At 38.1% G+C, this 19,324-nt stretch overlaps 2 protein-coding genes, 1 long non-coding RNA gene and 1 pseudogene across 3 annotated transcripts; 2 read left to right on the forward strand and 2 right to left on the reverse strand.

Annotated features, from left to right (window-relative positions):
* The first annotated feature begins 935 nt into the window (after positions 1-935).
* Positions 936-2,272, forward strand: LOC104711322 (uncharacterized; annotated as a pseudogene).
* Positions 2,273-2,852: 580 nt separating this feature from the next.
* On the forward strand, positions 2,853-3,395 carry LOC147938709 (uncharacterized). Its single transcript, XM_087465732.1, has 2 exons — positions 2,853-3,023; positions 3,081-3,395. Exons 1-2 carry the CDS (start codon positions 2,853-2,855, stop codon positions 3,393-3,395), a joined length of 486 nt encoding a protein of 161 aa, XP_087321858.1.
* Positions 3,396-6,081: 2,686 nt separating this feature from the next.
* Positions 6,082-6,693, reverse strand: LOC147938710 (uncharacterized). Its single transcript, XR_015567028.1, has 2 exons — positions 6,398-6,693; positions 6,082-6,308 (listed from the first exon to the last, which is right to left on the reverse strand). It is a non-coding gene; the product is annotated as an uncharacterized LOC147938710 (long non-coding RNA).
* A 6,911-nt stretch (positions 6,694-13,604) lies between these two features.
* Positions 13,605-15,264, reverse strand: LOC147938711 (uncharacterized). The gene is made up of 2 exons (XM_087465733.1): positions 14,830-15,264; positions 13,605-14,477 (listed from the first exon to the last, which is right to left on the reverse strand). Exons 1-2 carry the CDS (start codon positions 15,262-15,264, stop codon positions 13,605-13,607), a joined length of 1,308 nt encoding a protein of 435 aa, XP_087321859.1.
* Positions 15,265-19,324: the final 4,060 nt, after the last annotated feature.

Below are 19,324 nucleotides of genomic sequence, written 5' to 3' on the forward strand. Positions count from 1 at the left end.
GACCGCCGTAAAAGATAGCGCCTCTTCCCAGGATAACTTATCGCCCAAAGCCTAAGCAATTATATAATTCGTCTCGATCTCTAAACCTTAAAAAAAAATTTTATGGCTTTTCAGATTGCTCATAAAAATTATGGTAATTGAAAAATTGATCAGGATCACCCTGTTGTGAGACATCCCTCCAGAAAACAAAATCCAAATTTGACACTATTATGGAAACCTACAATTAAAATTTTCTTCGGGATTTACTTTAAGCTTTGTTCATATTATTTACCTTCTTTTTTTACTTTTTAATTCTCATTTAATAAAAATAAACTAAAATAAATTTTTTATCAAGATTTCATAAGAACAAGTCACTTGACCAATAAAGAAGAGTGGACGAGTCTTGAGCTTGGAGTTTCGAAGAGAGGGATTTTGAAGTTGGAAAAAAAATTATTTGTGTATTTGCGTCTGAGGTCTGACACAAAATACTAGAATAGTAATATTGCAACTCTACCATATTCACTGAATTTCTCGGAAGCCAGAATTGATGAAAGGGAAATTAGAAGATAATATGATTAATAATAATAAATCAAAACTTGTAAGACCACTTACAATGGTTTGATGTAAACTATATTACAATAGTTGGAAAAAAAATTCCCACTACAATGGTTTGTGGTAAGTGAAAAGCAACTGATGTGGCAAATTTTATGTTGATAAATATCAACACCCGTGAAAGTGGAAGGAAGAAGATAAAGGTGAGAGATGTTGTATTTTGATTGGTTGTTTGGATTTTTATGTTTTTTTATCTCAATTATATAACTTCAATTATTTCATAATATTTATAAATAAATATATCAAAACTTCTATCAAAATTTATAACTTTTCATTCTCTATAATTTGATACTACTTTCATTTGATTTGGACACAGGAAAAAAAACCCCTTCTTTAGATAAAAAAAAAGTTTAGTCTCCAATAATCTTTTGTTTTAGCTTTAAATATCTTTTTTTTTTATCTAAATGGATCCAAACAATAATCCTTTCAACACCCAAAATTCTTCTAATTATCCTTTCAACTACCCAAATCCCAACAACTATCAGTTTCAAAATCAATCTCCCAACCAACCCCAACATATACCAAATTATGGTTATCCACCAAATTTTTTCATGCCCTCAGCTGTTCTAAACTATCGTCCATATCATGGATCGATGATGTCTTATCCATCTCAAGCACCCCCTTATTCTTCTACTCCAACGGGTAATGAAACTGATTCGAATGTTGGAGCAACTGATTTTCCCGAGTTTTCTACACAAATGGCTCTTGGTGGTATTAGCGGTATTCATGAAGCCATTCCAGATGCAGAGGATTCAACTCCTGCTCGTCGGAGAAGTCCCAAATGGACCACTGAGCAAAATTTGGTTCTACTGAGTGGGTGGATTAAACTTGGAACATACAGCATTATTGGCAAAAACCAAAAAGGTGAGTCATACTAGGGTAAAATTGCTGAATATTGTAATGAATATTGCTCATTTGATCCTCCGCGTGATGGAGAAGCATGCAGAAATCACTATAACTATGTGAACAAAAGCGTGAACAAATGGGTTGGCGCTTATGATAACGCTAAACGTATGCAACAAAGCGGGTGGTCGGAGGATGGTGTATTGGCAAAAGCGCATGAATTATATTCAAGTGCTGGTAAAGGAAGTTTCAAATGTATAAAAGAATGGCTTGCTATACGTGATCAACCACGTTATGGTAGTCAGGTAGGAGGAAATACTGGTTCTGGAAGCAGTGGATCTAAAAGAGCCCATGAGAGTGATGCTAGTGACTCAAAATCTGTAGGATCTAGTGCTCGTCCAATAGGAAGAGATGCTGCTAAGAAAAAGGCTAAAAAGAAAGGTAAAGGCGCAGCCTTGGAAGTGGTCAACGAAGAGTGGAATGAATTTAAACAATTCAAGGCACAAGAGTTGGATCGGTTGGACAAAATAGCTATGATGCAAAATGAGGCAAACCAATTGATTAAAGAAAAGACTGGGGCTAAAAAGATGAAGATGTTTATCAAGCTAACTGAAAAGGAGAATCTCGATGACAAGAACAAAGAGTTGTTGCAGAAATTATGCCACGATCTATTTGGAAATTAATTATCGTAAGTGTTATCTGTATTTTGTCACTACATGCTTTAATAATTTGTGTTTGTCACTTTCTCCTTATAATTTGTGTCTGTCACTTTCTCCTTTAATAATTTGTATTGTGATGTTATGCTTTAATAATGTATGTTTGTCACTTTCTCCTTTAATAATTTGTATTGTCATATTTTGCTTTAATAATGTTATCCGTGATTTTCGGCTTTAAAAAAGAGAATCTTATCTTATCTATGACTTTTGTGTTCTAACCACTCAATTCGAATCCAAGGCTCCAACCATTCAATATGTTGGTTCCATTTTTCTATAAATTGGAACTCATTCTTTCATTGATGTACCAATACCATAAATCTCACCTTACAAAAAATCATTATGGATCCATCAGAATATTCTTTTGATATCGAAGCTTACAAGAGGCAGTCCGAAATTGAAGAGAGGTATATCATCAACCAGTTTAGGGAGCGTCGAAACAAAATATAAGAAGACTATCCACCTCGTAACAAGAGAAAATACGTCAAAAGAGATCATGCAGCAGCAAATCAAAGACTAATCGACGACTACTTTGCCAATGAACCTACATATGAGGATGCAATGTTTCGTCGGCGATTCCGGATGCGAAAACATATTTTCCTTTGGATCGTTGGAGACCTATCAAGCAGCGACAACCACTTCACCCAACGATCTGACGCAGCCAAGAAAGAAGGTATATCTCCATTAGCAAAATGTACTACGGCCATGCGAATGTTAGCATATGGTGTAGCAGCTGACGCGGTGGATGAATACATCAAAATTGGAGGAACTACTGCTTTAGAGTGCTTGCAAAGATTCTGTAAAGGAATCGTACGGCTATATGAGCAAGAGTATCTCAGAGCCCCAACTCAAGATGACCTCCAGAGAATTTTACATGTTAGTGAGATGCGAGGGTTTCCAGGGATGATTGGGAGTATTGATTTCATGCACTAGGAATGGAAAAATTGTCCTACAGCGGAAGGTCAATTTACTCGAGGAGATAAGGGAACCACCACTGTTATTCTTGAAGCAGTTGCGTCTTATGATCTATGGATCTGGCATGCTTTTTTTGGATGTCCGGGCACATTGAACATAATCAGTCCAATATTTGCAAGTACACAACAACCATTCTCGACCGAAGTGCTACCTGTATTTGCAAATCATGTGCGTGCTAGATCCGAGTTGCGTGATTCAAATGTACATCACGAATTGCAAGCAGACCTAGTCAAACACATCTGGGCACAATTTTCAATGTTCCGTGGTGAATAAGATTTTCAAGTTTGTGAGTTAAGTTTATTGTATTAATTAAGTTATGATTGTTTCCTTTACTTGTTGTGTGCTTATTGTATTGCATTTTAAATTTATGTTCACTGTATGTGTTTTAGTAATGATTATTTCTATTTCTCGTTTTTATTATTTGTAAAATTTTATGAGTGATTATTTCTATTTTTCGTTTTTATTAAGTTATGAGTGATTATTTATATTTCTCGTTTTCAAGTTTGATATTAACGGTGATTAATAATATGTAATCACAAAAAACATAAACATTAATAAAATGAAAAATATGAAATAAAAATAGTGGGGTAAGGTTTTATAATTTTATTAAACAAAACCATTGTAAAGAGTAAAAGTTATTTAGGTGTTGAATAATGATGTGGAAGAGAGAAGATGATGTGGAGTGTTAAAAGAAAAAAAGTGGGTGTTGTAAATGGGTAACCATTGTAGATAGTCTAAAGTTACTTTTAAAATAATATTGGAATTGCGTTTGCTACTTGATCTAACTTTAATAATATACTAGGATAGTACCCGCACTACTCTGGGGTTGATTTTTGTTGTGTTTTTTTTTTTTATGTTTTGTTTTTGTAGGATTTTTTTTGTATTTTGTTGGTCATTATGATTTTTTTTAATTGATATTTACTGTTCTTATTTGTTTTGGTTTTTATTACACGGCGGGTATTTTGTATTTTTGTTATTTCATACAGACACAATTTATAAACTTATAATTGATCTATGTATTACATGGAACTTTATTGTTGATTATATGGTCGCTTTTATCGGCACAACCAACCAAAGATAAATATCTTTTAAAACATTATATACTATGACTACTCATATAAATAGTTTATCACTTTCATAACCGTTCAATATTTGTTACTAAATTAAATTTTTCATTATGCAAACATCGACTACATAAAATTTTGCTTACTATGATCTCTCTACTATGAAAATAGAACTAACACATGGCAATTATGAAGTTATTTATAGGGATTTTTGCCATTTATGCCATATTTTCTTTGAATCTTTTCAAATCTGTCATATTCATAAAACCTTTTCAAATCTGTCATATTCATTAAATATGGCAGTTTTAATTTTACCAGATTGTCCTTGCAATTAAGATTTGTTTCGAGGGTCGAAAGACGGGCGCGTCGTAAAAAACATTTTACGGAATGGTGGACAACATATTTATATTGGAACTTGTCCATCAAAACAATGTGGACAACATATTTATGTTGGAACTAGTCCACCAAAACAAAGTGGACAACAAATTCATACTAGTTGTCCATCATTTGTGTAAATTCATTAAACAATTAAGTAAAAAACATTTTACGGAATGGTGGACAACATATTCATATTGAAACTTGTCCATCAAAACAAAGTGGACAACATATTTATATTGGAACTAGTCCATCAAAACAAAGTGGACAACAAATTCATACTAGTTGTCCATCATTTGTATAAATTCATTAAACAATTAAGTAATAGACCAAAACAATTCACCATTTGGGTAAATATTAAAAGTGATTTGAAAATAAAATGTATACACACGCAAACATAATGATAGACAATTTTCATATTCAAGATAGACAATACTAAAAACACCGATTTTGTCTATTGAGCTTTTAGGTTGTCCACCACTCGATTATATTTTGTCCATAATAAACGATTTTACATCTCGTCCATAACAATCGATTTTCTAGATCTAGTCCATAACAAACGATTACAGATGACAGCAAAGGCTGGTCTGCGAAAGACTATTACATGCAACAATGCGACACACACCGGAAAACACATACAGCGGAAAAGACAGACCCGCAACACACACCGGAAAAGACAGACACTGGAAAAGACAGACACCGGAAAAGACAGACCCGCGACACACACCGAAAAAGACAGACACCGGAAAAGACAGGCCCGTGACACACACCAGAAAAGACAGACACCGGAAAAGACAGACCCGCGACACACACCGGAAAAGACAGCGACACACCAGAAAAACATACACGCGTGAGAAGGTAAGAAGGTTATTTTTTTTTCACTAATGTTTGGCTGAAGGATATTATTGTAATTCGTTTCATACCCAATGCCATTGTTATGGCAGATTTCGAAAGGTGTAACCGATTATGGCACATTTAGAAAGATTTTTCACTGTTCATGGCACATTAGTTAGTTTTCTCTTATTTATATCTTATTTTATACCTCACCAAATTAATTACATTCAGTTTAGTCTATATTTCTTATTTTTCTACCAAAAAAACAAAAACCTATATATCATACTTATGCATTGATTACCTTATATATGATATATATTTTGAAAACTACCCTATGCTTTTTTTTTCTTCTAAACTATACTTTTTTCTTTTTTTGTGAAAATTTTTTAAACTCACTTTCTATAGTTGTAAAAAGACAAGTTCTGTCCGTCTTCACTTCAAAACAAAATTACATATTTAATTAAAAATTTATATTATAAATTGTATTTTCATGATTTAGATTACCATTTCAATAAGAAAAACATTTAGAAGGAAAAAACATTAGGGTAGTTTTGAAAAAGAAATATTGTAGATAGTTTATTAAAAAAATCTCCTTGGACCAACATGTTTGTCTAGAGTTTTAATAACTCATTTACATTGTAAATATTGTTAGAATGATTTTTTTTAGTTTTGGTATTAAAAATTAGTTTCATCGATTCAATTAGATCAGTTGATTAGACGGTGAGTTTAAGAGTAACCACAAAATACAACACATAAACTTCAAGAAAACAACAACATTTAGAGATAATGAATTAAAGTCCACTTAACATTTACGCTCCTGCCGAAGAATTAGAAGCATCACTCTTCAAACTTCAGAGCCGCGCTCCCTTGTACAAATCAGAGCCTCCACTATCATACTCATCCATCTCCCTTGCTATTTTACAAAAAAAAATATATATATATATATATAGAAACAACATATATAAACAGAGGAATAAGACTCATCATAATAAATTAATATACCTTCTCCAACGCTGATTTGGTCGTGGTCACGCAAATGAGAGCATATCTGCTTGAGACTTGAGGCTGAACCAGAGCTGCATATGACCATTACTGTCTTCCCATTTGAGCTGACCACTTGACTTTCGAGCTCGGAACTACCTTCACCCTTTACCTAAATTTGTGCCTTTACTAAAGGTTTATAATGCTTGATCCATGGACTCCTAAGAAACTCATGAGAACCACCACCGTGTCTTCCGTTACTCCGATGTTCAGCTTGTTTCACATTAATTTTCTTCCAGAAACCATCATGAAGAACTTTGAACTAATTGCCAAAACATATAGACAAAATAAATATTTCAATGAAAAGTGATATTACAACTTCAGCTATAATTAAAAAAAAAACAATGTCTTATATCTGTTCTTGAGACGGTTTCCTACCGCTGCTACCGAACCTCGTGGATTCGGATACATTGTCCTTCTTCCCGAGAGCACCAAGGGAACTATATAACTGATCTACAAATGAAGTTTCCAGAGATTTAAGATATAAACTATGGTTCTCATTAGTCCATTCGGTATCCATATATTCTTTCCCCGCAGAGTACTGCAACAAAGATTGATCAGAAACTCATCAGTTAATCATACAGGGTAAGATGGTTTTGTTGATTAATTGTTCACTATCAGGTGATAACAACCGAACTAAGGAAAAAAAAGTGTTCAGCTTGGAGATCACAAACCACAAAGAATTAAACTGGAAGTGAATGGAATAGCACAACAACAAAAAAATGTGCACAGAAGCGTACTGGAGACAAGAATTTAGAGAAGAGGAGATAAAAACAAACCTGAGTCATTGATTTAATCACCCCCAAGAATAGACAAAGCTTTTACCATTGAAGACTCTTTCAGTGGGACAGATTTGCCTAAAGCCGTCGTGAACATAGGCAAAGTTCCAGGTGTATCCACTGCTCGCATTTGGGGATTTGAGCTATAAGTGTTCTGCAAATCTAAAGAACAGGGAACATTCAAAAGAATTTCTCGAACTCATGTTGATAGAGCAGATCATCTTTTTCAAACTAAGTATAAACGGAGAAAGAGAAATGGGTCTGAAAAAGACAGAGCCGAGAGCCCATTGGAGTCTGTGGCCTCAAACGGAGTGTAGGGGGTTGATTCCAGCAGAGGCAAGTCTTGGGGAAGAAGAATAAGAATATTTAGTCTTAACTATCATGCCTTATTAGTTTATCGTATTTCCATAGTGATATTATTTTATTGTATTCTGCGTACGCACCAAGGTCATTTTCCTATATAAAGGAGGCCTTAGAGAATAATAAAGATTATCGATTGAAGATCATTATAGAAAAGGAGTGTTTCGGTTTCTCGAATTACCGAAGAACGGAGTTCTGTTAGTGTTCTCGAATTCACTAACTCTTTTATAGTAATCTGCAGAGGTTTCTATCAAAATGGTATCAGAGCCAGCTACGAAGCACGCTCAGACAACCATGGTTACACGCAGCATGAGTGCAAGTCTAGTGGATGTGGATGAAACAACGGAGAAGTCAGAAGAGCAAAGATTGGCGGAAGAAACAGAAGAAACTGTCGTTGAGCCATCAATGACAGAGGTGATGAGAGCCATCAGCATGCTGAATGCAAAGGTGGCTTTACTAGCACAAAAAGTTTCAGCAGAGGAAGGACAAGGAACAAAAAAACGACAAGATGAAGGAGTAGGTGTTGCGGAGGTGGCTGGAGGAGAATCTTCGGTCAAGACAGGAGAGAATCCTTCCCGGAAAGTTGATATTTCTGGATTTTTGGGGGAGAATGCAGAAGGGTGGATACTACAAGCAGAAAGGTATTTCATGTACTATCGCTCAACTGAGGAAGAAAAGAAGGAAATTGCTTTCTATAGCATGGGGGGCGAAGCCTTAATTTGGTTTCAAAGTGAGGAGTCGCAACAACCAATGTCATCATGGGACGATTTCAGGGAGAGACTTCTATTGCGTTTTGGAAGTGGGCAAGGAGGTTCCCCATATACAAGGCTAATGAATCTGAAACAGTCCGGTTTAGTAGCTGAGTATCGCAGGCAGTTTGAAGGGATAACAGCAACAGCACGAGGATTACCTCAAGAATTCTTGGAGGAAGCTTTTCTTAACGGGCTGAAACCTGAGATTGCAGAAGAAGTTAAGTTGTTTTGCTCGTCAGGGTTATCACGGCTGAAGGCAATGGCCCAGCGAATTGAGAACAAAAATTTTGCTGTTCTCTCAGGCAGGAGTTTTCAGTCGTCATCGTATTCTAGACCTTCACCACTGGTCCAAGTTCGTTCTGAAGTAAGCAAGAGCAATTCAAACCCCATCGTTAAAGACAACTCCAAATATACACCATCTTTGATTCGAAAGATGAGTTTTAAGGAGATAGAAGAGAAGAAAGCCAAAGGACTCTGTTACCGTTGTGACGCCAAATACCACCCAGGTCATCGATGCCAAGGGAAAGAGCTGCAGATATTACTTGCTGATGAAGTAGTAACGGAAGAAGATGAAGAAGGCGACGATGATGAGAAGGAAACAGCAAAGCTATCATTAAACTCCATAGCAGGATTCACATCTAAGCGAACAATGAGAATGAAAGGACTGCTACAAGGACATGAAGTAGAGGTTCTGGTTGATAGTGGTGCTACCGATAATTTTATTTCGGGACGTGTGGTGCAAAAGCTAGGGATGGAGGTTGATGAGAGTCGGACCTATGATGTATCGGTAGGAGATGGATATATATTGACAAGTCCAGGGAAGTGCAGGGCGGTGAATTTGGAAATTCAAGGAATCGAGATAAAAGAAGATTTTTTGTGGTTTGAACTTGGAAGCACCGACATAATATTAGGGTACAAGTGGTTGGAAACACTGGGAGAAACGAGAATCAATTGGAAACTGCACACCTTACGTTTCAAGCGGGGAGATCAGTGGGCTATGTTAAATGGAGATCCAAGTTTGCTCAGATCACAAGTGTCTTTAAACATCATGGTACGCACCATTAGAAAGGAGAAACAAGGCATAATTGTGGAGCTCACAAGTATGGTATCACCTGACACCAAAGAAACTACACCATCTGATGTAAGACTGCAACTTGTACTTGAGGAACATGCGGACGTATTTCGTGATTCAGCAGAGTTGCCACCGCGGCGAGACAAAGACCATGCCATCATCCTTAAGGAAGGAACACCCCCAGTCAATGTACGTCCATATAGGTATCCTTATATACAAAAAAATGCTATTGAGAAGTTGGTCGGAGAGATGCTTACTGCAGGAATTATAAGGCCAGCACTAGCCCGTTTTCAAGCCCTGTGTTACTTGTGCGTAAGAAAGACTGGGAGCTGGCGTTTTTGCGTTGATTACCGGGCTCTTAATCGGGAAACTATACCTGATCGTTTTCCTATCCCAACGATTGACGAGCTGTTAGATGAGCTACATGGCGCTGTGATTTTTTCCAAGCTAGATCTTAAGTCGGGATATCACCAAATCAGAGTTAGAGATCAAGATGTTGCAAAGACGGCCTTCCGAACTCATGAAGGACACTACGAGTTCTTGGTGATGCCATTTGGACTCACAAACGCACCGGCGACTTTCCAATCTGTCATGAACGATATCTTTCGTAACTACTTACGAAAATTCGTGTTGGTGTTTTTTGACGATATCTTGATCTACAGTAGAAGTGAGGCTGAATATGCACATCATCTCCGGGTCGTGTTAAAAGTTCTTCAAGAGCAACAATTATTTGCCAACAGAAAGAAATGTTCTTTTGGGCAGCAAAGCGTTGAGTATTTGGGGCATGTGGTGACAAGTGAGGGTGTTCAAGTCGATCAAGCAAAAATACGGGCTGTAACGGAGTGGCCGCGTCCACGGAATCTCACCAAACTTAGAGGGTTTTTGGGTCTTACGGGGTATTACCGTAAGTTTGTGTGGAGTTATGGTGGTGTGGCCTGGCCGCTGACACAACTCTTGAAGAAGGGGAATTTCCGATGGACTGAGGAAGCTGTTAAAGCTTTTGAACTGCTTAAAAAGGCTTTAACTACAACACCTGTGTTAGCTCTGCCAAATTTTTCTCGAGAGTTTGTCGTGGAGACTGATGCTTGTGGGTATGGTGTTGGGGCTGTCTTGATGCAAGATAATCGACCAATTGCTTTTATGAGTCAAGAGTTGACTTCACAAGCTAAATTGAAATCTATCTATGAGAAGGAGTTAATGGCAATTGTTATTGCTGTACAAAAATGGAGGCACTACCTATGGGGTCGAAAGTTCGTTGTTAGAACAGATCAAAAAAGCCTCAAATACATGTTGGAGCAGAGATTCACTTCCATTGAGCAACAACGGTGGATGGTCAAACTTCTACCATTTGACTTTGAAGTAGAATATAAGGTGGGAAAAACAAATTGTGCAGCTGATGGTCTGTCTCGTAATCCTCTTCCAACCCATGAATTATCTTGGCTAGTGACACGAGATGTGGATTTTTCTGAATTAGAGGGACAGGTGGCAGCAGACCCTGTTTTGTCTTCTATCGTAACAAATTTGAGTGGGGGACGTGTAGTGGAAAATTTCCATGTGGAAGAGGGGCGTCTGTTTTATGAACAGCGAATTGTTCTACCTAAGAGTTCACCTTTGGTTCACAAATTCCTGGATATGTATCATAATGGGCCAATGGGAGGACATTCTGGTGTTGAGAAAACGTATCAACGTTTGAAGCGAGAGGTATTTTGGTTTGGAATGCGAAAAGATATTGATCAGTTTGTGGCTGAATGTATTGTGTGTCAAAGGTATAAGGCATCAACGTTATCTCCAGCAGGATTATTACAGCCCTTATCCATCCCTCAACAAGTGTGGACCGAGATATCGATGGATTTTGTAGAGGGTTTACCAGTTTCAAGTCGTGTTGATACCGTGTTAGTCGTAGTGGATCGTTTGAGCAAATACGCCCATTTTTTAGCTTTACGACACCCGTTTTCAGCATTAACAGTAGCCCAAGTTTTCTTCCAAGAAGTGGTTAGGTTACATGGTATACCCGAAGCCATTGTGTCAGATCGTGGTTCCGTTTTTTTGAGCCATTTCTGGAAGGCCCTCTTTGAGATACATGGGACTAAACTACACACCAGCACCTCATACCATCCACAAACCGACGGTCAAACCGAGGTAGTGAATAGATGCTTAGAAGGCTATTTAAGGTGTTTTGCAGGTGACAAGCCACTTACATGGTCAAGTTGGCTTGGATGGGTAGAATATTGGTACAACACGTCATATCATCGGACCATTAAGATGACTCCTTTTCGAGCTCTCTATGGCAGGGATCCTCCAACGCTCCATCGTAACCAATCACGTGGCACACCAAACAACACCTTAGACAATATGTTAGAGGAGCGTGACCTCATCTTGGCTGAATTACAAGCTAACATGTCTCGGGCACAGATCAGTATGACAGAGACAGCAAACAAGAAGCGTAGAGACGTGGAGTTCAAGGAAGGTGACTTAGTGTTTTTGAAGCTGCAGCCCTACCGGATGCGTTCACTAGCCATTCGAACAAATGAAAAGTTGGCTCCTAAGTTCTTTGGACCTTACCCAGTTCTTAAACGTATTGGTAAGGTGGCTTACAAGTTAAAGCTTCCAGACCACTCCACCATTCACCCGGTATTTCATGTCTCTCTACTTAGACGTGCTCTGGGTAACACCGACGAGATTCAAGGACAGCCACTACCACCAACTTTGACTCATTACATGGAGTTACATGTTACTCCAGCCAGTATACATGGCCTTCGACAGAAGGAAGGAAGTAAGGAGTTGGAAGTGCTTGTGCAATGGAAAGAGCTGCCACCATTTGAACAAACGTGGGAATCATATGAGATCATTGAGAAGCAGTTTCCGGAGTTTCATCTTGAGGACAAGCTGAAAGTGTGGCAGGGGAGTATTGATAGAGCAGATCATCTTTTTCAAACTAAGTATAAGCGGAGAAAGAGAAATGGGTCTGAAAAAGACAGAGCCGAGAGCCCATTGGAGTCTGTGGCCTCAAACGGAGTGTAGGGAGGTTGATTCCAGCAGAGGCAAGTCTTGGAGAAGAAGAATAAGAATATTTAGTCTTAACTATCATGCCTTATTAGTTTATCGTATTTCCATAGTGATATTATTTTATTGTATTCTGCGTACGCACCAAGGTCATTTTCCTATATAAAGGAGGCCTTAGAGAATAATAAAGATTATCGATTGAAGATCATTATAGAAAAGGAGTGTTTCGGTTTCTCGAATTACCGAAGAACGGAGTTCTGTTAGTGTTCTCGAATTCACTAACTCTTTTATAGTAATCTGCAGAGGTTTCTATCACATGTCTACAAACATTATGTGATAACTGAAGAAAATTAAGAAACAACCTAAATGAATCACATTCAATGATCCGAGCCTTATCTAATGACTGATTGCTTACAATATAAACAATGTGGTGTTGAACAATGATCAATAAGAACCAGAGGTGAAGAAAGTAGATTTAATTCAATGAAATCCCCAATATAACACAATATAGAATCTCAAATCTAACAAACAAACAAATATCAGGCACAAGAAGTATTCCCCAATATAACAGACTGCAAAATCTAGATGAATCCAACAAAGACAACAAACAAATTGCAAAATTCAAGCACCAGAAGAAAGAAACCCACAATTCAATAACAAATTTATGCGTGTATGTGAACTTGTACATCGGTAGGCAAGAGATGAATTTTGAGCGCCATTTACAATAACTGTGGAATCAGAGACATCAGTGAAAATCAGAGAAAGAGATAGCAAAGACCAAGTCCGAGTCAACGTGAAGGAGGCAGCTTCCGTCGTGAGCTCAAATCGGCGACGGAGAAGATGAACAAGAATAGAAAACGACAACGAAGAAGCAGAACGACAATACACCTAGAGGTTTGCTTCTATTTTTTTTAGTACACGTATGAGTAAATTTAGATGAGCTGTATTAATGTTATAATTTGATAGGGTAGAGTTTTTACTGAGATGTCAAGACCTGCTTCAATGTTGAAACTGAGGTGTCAAGCTTTGGAGAGAAACACTCCATCTTTTATTGTATTGATATATATATATATATATATATATATATTTGATAAAATGTGAATTATATTTACCAAAAGGAACGATGTTTAGTACAAAATTTGGGGATAAACCAAGGAATAACTATGACCCAAAAAAATAAACAGCCATAGGAATTAGTGATGCTAGTAGCCATGAGAAAACCACTGAGAAAGAAGTTGTCCACAACCTTTACGGTGTAGACGAGCAAGTAGGGTGTTCCTTATACTACAGTCAATTTGAGAGAAGATTGTAGGGGCTGTGGAGGTCAATCCTTCATGAAGGCGGAGGTTCCTTTCCTTCCACAGCATGTAGATAGTTGCATGAACAGCTATACCTTTCAATGTTGATGAGAGATAAGGAGATTTAGTGAAAAGCCAAGAGATCAGGGTACTCCAATTGACAAAGGTGCATTGATGATGGCCAAGCCGAGTCATGACAATGGACCAAAATTCTTCAGTAAAGGTGCATTGGAGAAGAAGATGGTCTCGGGTTTCTACCTGAGAGTTGCAGAAGAGACATTCAGGCGCAATGTGGATTCCCCAATTGAGCAGACGAGCTTTTACAGGGAGACGATCCAAATCTGCAATCCAGAAATTGAAAGCATGTTTAGGCACAGAGTGTTTGAACCAAACGGCTTTAGCCCAAGGTTTCGTGGTATCCGTAGGTCGAAGATAATTCCAGGTTTTCTTAGTAGAGAACGGAGTGGAGGACTCATCACCCACTTCCCAAAGGTAAGTGTCGTTTCCTCTGTCAGCATGAGGAGGTAATGTGTTGAGCATCATGTTCCTGAGAGTAGCAACCAAAGTGTTCCTTGATCTACTGGATGGTAATCTCCAACCTTCACTAGTACAAGCGTCTGCAACCACAGCAGTGATGGGGATTCCTAACAGGGGAGGACCATTAGGTCCCAGAAAGTCCTGAAGAATCCTAAGAGAAGACCAATTATGGAACCAGAAACTTGCGGTGCGACCATCACCAATATCACACCGAATTAGAGACTGATCCAACGGTTTCAGCTTCAGGAGGGAACACCAAATCCAGCTGGAATTGTTATGAGGGACTGCGGTCCATTAAGTTGCTTGTTTGAGGTGATGTTCCTTCATCCATGCTACCCATAGAGAGCCGCTATTGGAGAATAGCAACCATATGAGCTTCAGGTTCAGAACTTTGTTCCACATGAGCAAATTTCGTAGGCCAAGGCCTCCTTCTGATTTAGGTAAGCAAACTGTGGCCAAGAAACTTTAGCGTGGGGCATTTGGTGTGATCGCCAGACCATAGGAAGCTATTGCAGAGTTTCTCAATCGCTTTAATACATCCTTTGGGGAGGCTGAAAGCTGTCATCCAAAAGTTGACTAACCCATAAATAACTGAGGATATTAATTGCAACCTATCAGCAAAGGATAGGCAACGAGTCGTCCAACTGTTGAACCGAGCAGAGATCTTGTCAGTGAGAGGGGAATAATCAGCTCGTCTGAGCTTCCTGGGTAGGAGAGGAAGGCCGAGATATCCAACTGGAAAGTTGCTTGTACTGAATCCAAGCTCAGCGAGAGAGTTCGCTATTTCAAGACAGATACCCGCATGATACAGCTCAGTTTTGTCCTTGTTCATTCCCAGCCCAGAAATGCTGTGGAAGGAATCAAGCGTCTCCGTTATTGCCTCCAAAGAAGAGACTTGTCCATCGAAGAAAAGCATAATGTCATCAGCAAACGCTAGATGAGTGATGCGAGGATTGACACCAAGAGGGTGATATCCAATACTTCCCTGAGCAAATTTGGCATCTAAGAGGCTAGAGAAAACTTCCATTGCCATCAAAAACAGCGGAGGGGAAAGAGCGTCTCCTTGCCTGAGACCTATTTTACCCTGAAAATATCCACATAGCTCCCCGTTCACCTTAATTGAGAAGGATGTCGTGGTTAAGCAGTTCTTGATCCAGTTAGAGAAGATTGGAGGAAAGTCTGGTGCTTCAAGAAGAACTTTAATGAAGTCCCAGCTTAAGCATTCCTCTGGGAGAGACCAAGTCCCTACTCGATCCTTGAATCATTTAAGTAGCAAGGACATTCTCTACTAGGAGACGTCCTTTGACGAAGGCGGATTGAGAGTTGCTAATCATTTCTGGAAGAAGTTATTGGAGCCTGCGAGCTAGAATCTTGGAAATAATCTTGTAGACTGCATTGCAGCAAGAAATAGGTCTAAACTCGCCAATCTTGTCTGCTCCTATTCTTTTAGGAATGAGAGTAATCGCTGTTGCATTCCACTGCTTGACGATTTGGCCAGAACTGAAGAATTCTTTGACTGCCAAAGTTAGGTCCTCACTGATAATATCCCAAGTTGCTCTAAAGAACTCCCCTGTGTAACCATCCGGCCCGGGAGATTTACTACGAGGAAGTGAGAAAGCTTCTCTTTTAATGTCTGCATCAATAATCCCAGCTTGAAACATGTCCTTTGTTGCTTGATCACATTTGAATTTGGAAAGAGATCTGATTAGAGCCTCGTCCTCAACCGATATAGTTGGAGAAGCAACACCCAACATCTCCTTGTAGAAGCTCACACAATGGTCTTGGACATCTGAAACTGCCTCAATTCTCTGCCCTGACTCAGATACCAGGTAGTAGATTTGATTGATACCTCTTCTGCTATTTATCATCCTGTGAAAGTAGGCTGAGTTACTGTCACCACTAGCCATCCACTTAATACAAGATCATTGTAGAAGAAACTTCTCTTCAGCCAAAGCCAAACTATGCCATTTCTGCTGAGCTTGTCTCTCCATTCTCGCTAAGTAGGGGGAAGGGTTTGCGAGAAAGCATGCTTGGCGAGATGCAAGAAGATCCTGAGCCTCCTGAACTCTAGCTTCTAAATTCGAGAAGTGCTCCTTATTAAAAATTTTGAGCACTTCTCGAATTTGGAAGCTAGTAATATTTTTCTTCTTTGACAAATTCGTAGAAAGGTCAAATTTCCTGAAAACAAATTTTATAAGATGATATAATAAATAGTTTTGCATAATAATGTTTTTCCTGCATTCGACCAAAAAAAAACAAGGAAAAATGATTGCCACCTACTTGAAGTATACGCCAACACATGGTCACACATACAAACAATATAAATGTCTTCTTAACTACGTGAACTATTTTCATCACATAAGAACATCCATAAACAAACATAGTTTATGAGTACAACACCATAAACTTCAACTCCGGTGTTTGGTTGGCCGAAATCCGGCATTGACTAGTGTTAACCGGCGTTGACCAGAAAAAATATTCAAAAAATATATTTTTTTCTTTTTTCCTAAAAATAATAATTTTTTTTTGTTTTTATGTATTTTTTATAAATAAATTAAAAAAAGATAAATGATTTGTATAATTTACAAAAACAAAATATAACAACAAAAAGTTATACACCAAATTGGTTATTAGATATACCACAAATATACTGTTGTGAGATTTAAGTGATTTGGTTTAGATTTTTTTTTCCAAAGATTTGGTTTAGATTTTGTGAGATTTAAGTGAGTTTTCAGATTATTTGGTGGAATGGCTTATTTTTTTTATTTTTAAGAAAAAGAATTAGCTTGTGATTTGTTGAGATTTAAGGTGATTATGATAGATTTGTGGGAAAAAAAAGTTGAGTTTATTCACATCATCGGTCCCTTTATCAAAACTGAAAACAAAACACAATTGTGACAACCCGTCCCGTTGACCCCACTAACCCACCGCTAGCTTGCCCCCATAGGCCCAAAGCTGGCCCTGCAGGGCATTGATCCTAACCCCTCACCGTGGACAGGAACTATTCATCCAAATCCACAAATAGGTTATTGGTGCGCCAGGCGTTCCTTGAACCCTAGTCTCCACCCTTTAACAGCCTTCCCACAGAACAAGCTGTCACCAATTGACCTGCACCCATCCCGTGGACCCCACTAGCCCCCCGCTAGCCCGCTAGCAGGGTCCACGGACAATCCATTGGGGCAGCTAGCGGGGGGCTAGTGGGGTCCATGGGACGGGTTGTCATAACAATCCTTGCCATGTAAAAAATTGGTGGAATGGAACAAATCACAGAAATATCTAGTGTTGGTTAATGCTATGATCTGAATCTAACCAAATGACAAAGTTTCCATTTCAAAGGCATATATAAGTTGAGTGCTTTTTGGAAGAGATTTTGGTAGACAACTAAACATACAAGTTGAGTTCCTTTTGACATTTTCTTTGAATTTTTAATTTGTGATTCATGATGGGAGAGATTTACTATACATCTGAGACTATATTGTATAATGGTAGTAAGCAAAGTCTGAGTGATCAAAGGTCAATTAAAACCCAAGGTGCACTCAACCACGATCTAGTGGTGTCGTCGTAACACTTAAGGATCAAATCCATAGAGACCAAACGATATGCTATGAAATTGTATAGATCGAATATAGCTAAGGCAAAGGAAGTTTGTTTTTCAAGTAACCAATTAAAACAGAAAAATAAAGAGTGTTTAAATTTAGAGAAAAGTATTGGGCGTTGGGAGTCTATTAGGAGTTATGATCACTAATTCAGATGATAGGTTGGGAAAGCATTAGATACCGTTCTTGAACTCAAATCTCGAATGTAAAACTAACCTACTGTCGCAGCGTTAGTTATCTATGCAAGAAATTGATTAAACTCTAAACCGTTGTTTGAATCTAGCAATCCTAGCAAGAAATAAGTTCAAGTTTGATTTTGTTTACAAGGTGCCTTAACTTCAACTTTCGTTGGCTAAGGGTCATCTTGCTCACCTATGTTCTTTTCAAGCAATTCAACAACACTTTTGATGCGTAGATGAATTAAACCTACAATCATAAACTAGGTAGCTAATTTAGTTTAAGCATTAAGAACAACAATAGATGAAGAACACAATAGATCAATCCCAAATCTAACAACCTAAGTTCAGATAATCATAAAACCCCTTTTGAAACCCGAAACCCAACAGAGAGACTACTCAGAAATTGAACAACAACAACCACAAATCAAATATGAAGAAAACATGTTTGAATTGCAAAGAGAAATAAAAGGGTTCAGAATTCTTCTCCAAAGGGTTAGAAAGGATAAGAGATTTTCTGACCAAGCTTATAAGTACTCAAAAGCTGTGTAGAATAAAACTTATCTATCTGGAGGTCGAGCCTCGTGCTTAAATAATAAATTAAAACCCTAAAAGTCGGTTTGAAACATAAAAGGAAAAGCTGCTTCGGGGACGAGACTGGTCGATCTCGAGCGAGGATCAGTCGATCCAGAATGTTTTTCTACTTTCACTCCATTTGCTTGCTAGCCTGATCAGTCTTCAACCAATTTAGCTCCAGATACATATTTTCATCTCCAAAACACTCAGTTTCCTTCCAAAGTAACCTAGAACCTGTACAGACTCACACAAGACTAAAAAGACTCTAAAAGCACACTTGGGCTTAACAAAAGACTCAAAACAAATACAAAAACTATCGTTAAAATCCTATAAAATGCAGACACATCAATTCCCCCGGACTTGAATCTTTGCTTGTCCTCAAGCAAGAACAGACAAAACTCAAGAACAAGGAAAAGGTTTGAAAGTGGAAACTCACATATTCTTGGGAACTTCTTCTTTTCACTCTTCATCACATCAAATTAAGAACTACTTTTTGTACTCTGCCCATGATTAGGACCAACACTCCCTACTCTAAACTCCACAGCCTTAGAGAACCTTCAGTCTCTCCATCGTTGTCTCTCTACATCAGATTAGTAAAAAAGTGTGGTCTTACTATGGGAGTATCGATCATTCAACTTTATTGACTCCTTCAACCTCTTATCGCCCAAGACCTCCTTCATATACTCCTTTTCCTCTCTCTTTTCTCACTTCCAAAAATTTGATTTCTCCCTAATTTTCT

The sequence above is a fragment of the Camelina sativa genome, chromosome 9 (genome assembly GCF_030686135.1).
Source record: "Camelina sativa cultivar CO46 ecotype springtype chromosome 9, ASM3068613v1".
Taxonomy (NCBI): domain Eukaryota; kingdom Viridiplantae; phylum Streptophyta; class Magnoliopsida; order Brassicales; family Brassicaceae; genus Camelina; species Camelina sativa.